Genomic DNA, 8,093 nt, shown 5'->3' with positions numbered 1-8,093 from the left:
CAAAATCTCGGCCCTTTTCTGAATTTCTGCAGAAATAACGTGTCAAACATCTATATATATATTGCATGCGAAGTCTGAAACGTGGCATCATTTTTCATGTTGCACGTCGCACCGCGGGTGCGGTCATACATGCACCGCGGGTGCGGTCCCGTTTCGTCGATTCTATCCAGATTTCCCGAAGCTTGACCGCGGGTGCGCTGCCTACAAGACCGCGGGTGCGGTGTCACAGCGCGGGTGCGCTCCGTCTAATACCGCGGGTGCGGTGTGGCTACGGGATTTGCACTCCATTTTCTGCACATGCACTGCGGGTGCGGTGATGTCTAGCACCGCGGGTGCGGTGCTGCATTCTCAAGAATTTCTTATTTTTCCATCCTGGCAACACTTTATAATCTTGTCTTATCATTTCTCATAATTTCTGGGCATTACAGCCTAGGCACCTTGTACCAGCACCGCGGTGCCACAGTGGCAACACCGCATCGCCAACCCTACGGGAAAATCCCAAAGTCGACTTTCGAAGTCAAACTCTACCCTACACCCAACAACCCAGTCTAGACTCGAACCAACCTCTCCTAGCCCACCTTTGGATCCTCGTGGACGGACCTAGCCTAGGACCCTAGCCCCATGCACGCTAATTAACATGTTTTACCTGAATGCCACAAAATCGAGCCCTAACCATGTCTACCCCTTTCGATCTACCCTTAGCCCGCAACCAGTCACGCTTGAGCCACTCCAGGCCACGTCTCAAACCCACCAAGGCCTGAACCACTACCTGGAAATGACCTTTCACCGTTGCACCTCCCACAACACTCGACCGAACCAATCCAAGCCCTAGTACAAGGAAAAGATCGCACCATAACCCAAACAAGTCTTGGTCTGATCTTAACCTTCAAAGACCACCTGCTAGCCACGACTTGAGTCCTACGACTCTCTATCCAGGCAACTTCTTATGCAACATGTCAAAAATGTGAGTGATAAAGGATGAAAATTCAGTATATTCATGTAAAATCACGTAGAATCCAAGTATAAATCATTCATATAAATAGGTCTATATCATATCATGCAAATACCATCAAAATACCTATATGATGTGATTGACGAGAAAAAACAAAGATTTAGGGCGTGCCTTTGGGTATTTACGCTCGAAAAATTCGATATCCTCACGTAGAACGGGCACCGGAGGGACGGGGAAGAGTTCCTTTGAAAAACCTTGAGAAAAACCAAGGAGAGTGGCTGCTGGAATTTCGAAAATACTGCTGGAAGTGGAGAGGAGGGGTGGCCGAATTGTAATTAGGCTTTGGAAGGTTAATTATAATAATTAGTATAATGGGCCATTAATTTAAAATAATGAGGTAAGATTTTAGGCCTACTATACATTAAAATTGTTACATTAAGTCAATGCTCCTGTAAAATATTTCGTTTAAGTATGTTTTTTTGAAATATTTTTCGACCCTCAAAAAGTTATCCGACTTGCTAAAAATTGCATACCGGTTCAAAATATGACTCGATGAATAAAAATACCTAACAAAGGCCCATTTTCAAAAAACTCCCTTATTTACACAATATATTAAATAATTAAAAATAATTATTTAATAAAAAATTTCTTTAATTGTCACCGGTCTTCGTTCATCATTCGAGCTTGAAATACTGCTAAAAGTCCTATAACATGAAATCTAACGAATCATGAAATAAAACATATATTCATGTCATTATCATGCATTTAATGCATTAAAATAATTAAATAAGTATTTTAGAAAACCCTAGATTGCATACAGTCAGGTTACGTAGTTCGAATTTTCTAGATCTTACAACATATGTTGGTATCGCTTGGAGAATTGATTTTATCATGACTTCCTTCCCACCTCCAGATTATTTTCGTATCGCTTAATCTTCTTATCAACCCTCTCAATCAGATAGTCAAAGTTTACTCTTTTATTTCTCATGGAGAATTTGGGAGTTCTAAGTACACTTGATGTCCCTGAACCATTGGAATAGTGAGTTCCATCATAATAAGGTCAACCATCACTTTATTTATATCCAGGTTAAATTTAAAGGCCGATTTCTCAAAATTTATTAGTTGTCTTAAAGATGATTTATATTTGTATTCGGGCTAAATAATAATACCGATTTCTCAAAATTTATTAGTTGTCCAAAAGATGATTCATGAAGCTTGAAACATCTCTATATCTCTTTTACAGTATGTTTGGTTCTTTCAAAATATGAATTTAGATTTGGAAATTCAAGTATTTGAAATTTCATTTGGTGTTTGGTTTAAAATTTTAAAAAGTATTTACAAATCCATTTCTTGTTTAGAGAAAAAAAAAAGATTTGAATTTGGAATTTTAAAATTTTATCAAGCCACCCTTAGAAATATTGAAATATGGAATCAAAAGTTTCTTGAATTTTCCAAAAAAAACGAGAGAGAGGCTTGGTGGTGGAGCAAAGAAGCATATTAACAAAACCAGCGAAAGTGCAGTGAAGTTTGCGTGAATCATGCTGACTTCCTTAAATCAATTTCATTTGGATAAAAAAGTAATTGTATGTTTTTAAAATCAAATCCACCAAATCTTATCAAATTTGATGGGATTTGGATAACTAATCGAAATACCATGAAATCGCTAAAATTCTAAACAAATCCGAATTCTTTTTTTGAATCACCTTGTCAAACAGTAAAAATATGATTTTGAAATCCAAATCCTATGAAATCCTCCCAAATTTTGGTTGCCAAACACACTGTTACAATCCTCCATTGTAGCTTGCAAAAATGCAAGGTTATCATTTGGAAAAATAAGTGTGATATCGAAGAACTAGAAAGGGAAATTTCGAAGTCATGGATAAGCCCCCTATACTGAAACCTGGACAACAGCTCTGGTAGACCACGCACACATAGAAAAAGCAGAATAGAGAGAGAGAATCTTTGGCGAATACCACGTTGCGGTTTTAGGTTGGTTTTTTTTAAAAAATATTATAAAATATAAAAATCATTACAAAAATATTACAAATTGAGAATGTTTACAAATCTATAACAATCCGTGTAATACTGCTGCGGATTCAAACATTTTTAAAAAAAAATTAAAAAATTTTAAAAAAAAAGAAACACGCAGTGTACACGGATTCTGAGAATCCGTGGGACACTGCCACGGATTCAGAATCCGTGGCAGTGTCCCAAGGATTCTCAGAATCCGTGTACACTGCGTGTACCCACCCCTTTAAATAGAAAGGCTTCTCTTCGTGTATTCTCATTCCATTGTTTAATATACCGAAAATATTGGTTCTTCGTGTTGCGAGAAATATACCGAAATTATTTGTTCGTAAGATTCATTTTCGCAATTTATTTCTGCATCCGATTCTTATGTGCAAAATCTATTTTTTTCACTTCGATCTTGTATTAATATTATTTGTTGATTTTATCATCCTTTTCATTTGAAGATATATGTTTAATTTCGTTGTTAATATTATAATTATATATTAAGAATAATATTTTCTTTTGTGTAGTTTTTTTGATAATACTTGTCATTATTTTCAGATATTAGTACCGTCCGTTGATGTTATTACAAGTTCCGTATAATTACGTACGAGAAGGTAATTTAAGTACTTTTTTTTAATATTTTGTTTATATTATTTATATTATAATTTTGTTCACTAACATTATATGATTAAGTATAATTTAGTGAAATATTATATTTATAATATTAAAAGCGATATTAAAAAATAGTTGGAATTTTAAAAAAATAATAAATATGATATTGTGATTTTTGAAATATTTGAATGTTAGTATTTTTAATATAATTAATTTATTTAATTTAATATAAGAATGAGTTAATATTATTGTACTTAATAGTACTGAAATTATAAATTATTTTGTTACGTTTTTTAAATAAATTTTTAAAAATTTATATATGAAATTGTGTTTAGTTACTCTATATCTTTGGTCACTTTAATATAATTTATATAATATTATAAATATGTTTATGCTAGTGCAAAGTAATATAAGAAATTGATAATTGTAATTAAAATATTTTTATCCAATTATATATTTTGATATAACTTACTTAAAATTTGTGTGTTTATATACAAAACAATTTTTAAAAATATGTAATAAAATTGCACCGAGTATTTGGCGAATTCATCAGTCCTTCAGCACTTGTTCGGCATTCTTCTTGCGGAGCTGTTTTTTTTTTTTTTTTTTCACTCCGTGTTATTTTTGTTAGTTATAAAGAATCCGTGATTCTCCTCCCTTTATAAATTGCGTCGATCGTGTTATTATTGGAATTCCTAATTTGATTTTATAGTTTCTGTTGATTATCAGAATTTTTGAGAATTACGCCGAGTTTCACCAATTCATAATTTGATTTGGGAGAATTGTGCTGAGTATCAGAATTTGGGAGAATTGCGCCGATTCTAAGTCGAATATCTGTTTTTCTTTCTATATTGAATTGTTGTATGTATATTATATCTGATAATTTTTTTAATTTATTGCAGATATTAAACTCCGGTAGCTGATTTAATTACAAATTCCGTACAACGACATTTGAAAAGGTATTTTAAATAATATCTTATATTTTAATTGTATTATTTATGTTGTATTAATGTAATTATTATTATTTTCGTTTGTATTATACTATTTTATATAATTTTGTTACTAGTGACTTTTTATAATTATTTCAAAGTTGCACGTCTCGACAGTACATGTATATATTAAATTAATAATAATAATAATAATAATAATAATAATAATAATAATAATAATAATAATAATAATAATAATAACATCATATTTTTTTTCAATGATATATTTTGAATTTATTTACTTTAAAGTCTTATTTTAGTAATTAAATTAAGTTTTAAGGTACCAAAAATTTTATATGTAGTAAAACAATTTTGAAAAATATAAATTTATCTTGTAAATTGTTCATTTGTTTCTGTTTATTATGTTTTTTTTTAAATTTTTTTATACACTTAATTGTTAAAATTGTTAATATAAGAAATTAATATATTTGAAAATTCTAATTACACATGTTTAAAAATCTACATTTTTAATATGACTCATAACAATTTTTTGTATTAAATTTTGTTATGATTGTATACATTATGTCATAGTTTTTGGTGCAGACATGGATACTGTGAGAGCCTTACTGTATGTAGGTGGCTATGTCATTATTGAAGATGGTAGGGTTGGATATAGTATCCCCGCGACAAGGCCCATTAAAATCTCTCGGTCTACTACATTTTCTCAATTTGTGAATTATGTGCATCGCAAGCTGGCTATCGACCCATCAACATTCTGCATGAAGTTGTCAACGAAATATTGTTATAGCTCGTCGGGTCGTTACATTGAAGAGCATGTCTATATCACAGATGATGATAGTCTACAATTTATGTTTGAGTTGCCGACACTGGATTGCATGTACTTGTATGTTGATTCATCGCCAGTGTTACAGAACGTAAGTGATTACGATTTTGATGTAGTCATGCCAGTAATAACGCAAGGTTTGGGAACAGTAGGTTTGAATGAAGCAGGACCTTCTATGTATCACGTCGATGAATAGTCAGCTCATACATACTCTGGGATCGACACTGGTCCTTGGGATCACCATATCACAGCTCACACTGAAGAAGACTATGCATGGGGGATGAATATAAGACGAGAATGGGATTTTACTTCAGGAGGTTGGGATCATAATATCACGGGTCCATCAGGAGTTGAAGTCGCATGGGGTTCTACTAGAACAGGCCAATTGAATTTAAATTCATGGGCTGGTGAGGATAATACCACAAATGTTAGACATTTTGATAGTTCTACTGTGGATGCAAATATTCGAACCCCAATTACAGAACACATGCCTGAGCAAGATGATATATTTGGGGATAGTTTGCATCATGTCATGAATAGCGATGATGATTTGTATGCTACATCAAGTGACGAAGAAGATGAGCATCATGTTGACAATGCAAATGAAGGGACACCGGCGCGTGTGTTAATGTCTGGAGCAACAATGACAGAGAACATTCCTATTGCACCAGAGCAACATTTACGTGAAATTCCTCAATTTTTCAATGAAGTCTATCAAGAACAAATTCCAGATTAATTTTGTATTCCTTCTGCATCACGAACAAACTTTTACAATCCTGAAAGGCCAGAGCTCGGTGTAAAAATGGTTTTTAAGAGCAAAGGTGAGTTAATAGCTTCTGTGAAGGATTTTTCTGTTCGGGTTTTGAGACGTGAATATATCGTTGTCCAAAGTTCTTCGACAATTTGGAAGGTCAAATGCAAGAAGTGGTCCGAAGGTGGCAATTGTGGGTGGGGACTTCGAGCATCGTTCAAAAAAAGTTTAAGCTACTTCATGATCACAAAATATTGTGGTGATCACACATGCATGTCAAGTCGGTATAGATAACCACAACCTTGACGTAAACATGATAGCAAATATACTTTTGGGAATCGTACGTTGTGATCCTGCATACGAAATCAAATATGTGCGAGAAAGTATTAAAGAAAAATATGGTTATGATATATCGTATGCTAAGGCATGGCGGAGTTTGAAACGCGCGGTGGAGTTAGTCTATGGCACATGGGAAAGCTCTGTAACTTTGCTTCCTAAATATATGGGAGCTTTGTCGAAGTACAATCCAGGAACTGTTGTAGAATGGAAGCATCTTCGACCGTATGACCATCCACATAAAGTTTTGAACTTTGTGTTTTGGGCATTCAGACCATGTATAGATGGTTTTCGACATTGTCGCAACGTAATCAGTGTAGACGGTACCCATATGTACACCCAATATAAGCACAAACTACTCATAACCGTAACATTGGATGCCAATAACCAGGTTTTGCCGCTAGCATTTGCGCTTGTTGATGAAGAAAATTATGAGTCTTGGCATTGGTTCCTCGGTAATGTTGCACGACATGTTACCAGAGGGTGTAGTGGTGTGTGCCTTATATCTGATAGACATGCGGGTATAACAAGTGCAGTTCAAGATCTCCCCGACTTCAAGCCTCCTCTTGGTGTTCATCGTTTCTGTTTGAGGCATGTTTGCTCTAATTTCAAAAGCAGGTTCAAAAACATTCATTTGAAAGACTTATGTTGGGAAGCAGGGATACAACACCAAGTAGCAAAATTTAATGCGACAATGGAGGCAATTAATACAAATAATGCAGCAGCTTTCACGTATTTGTCGAACATTCCAAAAGAAAAATGGTCATTAGCTCATGATGGTGGATGGCGACGAGGGATAATGACTGCGAACATGTCTGAGTGTATTAATGGTGTGTTGAAAGGGGCACGAAGTCTTCCATAGAAGCCCATGCGTGCAAGACATAGGCGGACACGGAGGTGAATCCCAGAATTAAGCAATCTCCAAAGACATTTGTCAGATCGGCGTGGCGTAATTATTGCATCCATGTTTTCAGCGTTGATATTAGTTGATATGTGTCTGTCCCGTAAATACAACACATTATCCGTATTTTCAGCCATCTTGCAAAAACAACAAAATGCATTAGTTAACAAATATTATATTTTTAATCAACAAAATTTAACTACATTTTTAAAATTAAATGAAAAATAGTTGAAATTTCAGGCTTGAGAAAATAAAACGTATTTTTTGATGACAAATTGGTAATAAGAATAATTATTGTAGATTGAATAATTCCTTCTAAAAAACAATAATACTTCATAATACGTAACATTTAATTATAATAAATACATTCGTAACAATATACTTATAATAAATGCATTATTAATAAGAATAAGGCCTAATCCAAGAGATTTACTACATGTTATTAAATAATATACACGTGTCATTTTTTATAAATTTATTATTAATTTTAGTAAATTTTTAGCTAGTTATTGCCACTAATTATAATTTTTGCCACTAGATATAACAAAATTTCAAAAATAATTTAACCTACGTAAATACAATATACAAAATTAAAAATTTTAACCTACGTAAGTAATTATTAATAATAATAATTAACAATTCACGTAAAATTATTCTAATTTACGTAAAAAAAACTCACGTAAATAAGTATTAATAATAATTATTATTCTAATTCACTTAATTGTTAATTATTAATAATAATTAACAATTAAGTG

At 33.1% G+C, this 8,093-nt stretch overlaps 1 protein-coding gene and 1 long non-coding RNA gene across 2 annotated transcripts; both read left to right on the top strand.

Moving 5' to 3' along the window:
* The first annotated feature begins 3,176 nt into the window (after positions 1–3,176).
* On the top strand, positions 3,177–6,370 carry LOC140828383 (uncharacterized). Its single transcript, XR_012117170.1, has 3 exons — positions 3,177–3,579; positions 4,480–4,536; positions 5,110–6,370. It is a non-coding gene; the product is annotated as an uncharacterized lncRNA (long non-coding RNA).
* A 44-nt stretch (positions 6,371–6,414) lies between these two features.
* Positions 6,415–7,299, top strand: LOC140826985 (uncharacterized). The gene has a single exon (XM_073189551.1). The coding sequence runs from the start codon at positions 6,415–6,417 to the stop codon at positions 7,297–7,299; it is 885 nt and encodes a 294-aa protein (XP_073045652.1).
* The last annotated feature ends 794 nt before the right edge of the window (positions 7,300–8,093 follow it).

Source organism: Primulina eburnea, chromosome 3, assembly GCF_022965805.1.
Source record: "Primulina eburnea isolate SZY01 chromosome 3, ASM2296580v1, whole genome shotgun sequence".
Classification (NCBI taxonomy): Eukaryota; Viridiplantae; Streptophyta; class Magnoliopsida; order Lamiales; family Gesneriaceae; genus Primulina; species Primulina eburnea.
The sequence above is the reverse complement of the archived record's forward strand: the minus strand, read 5'-3'. Positions and strand labels throughout refer to the sequence as shown.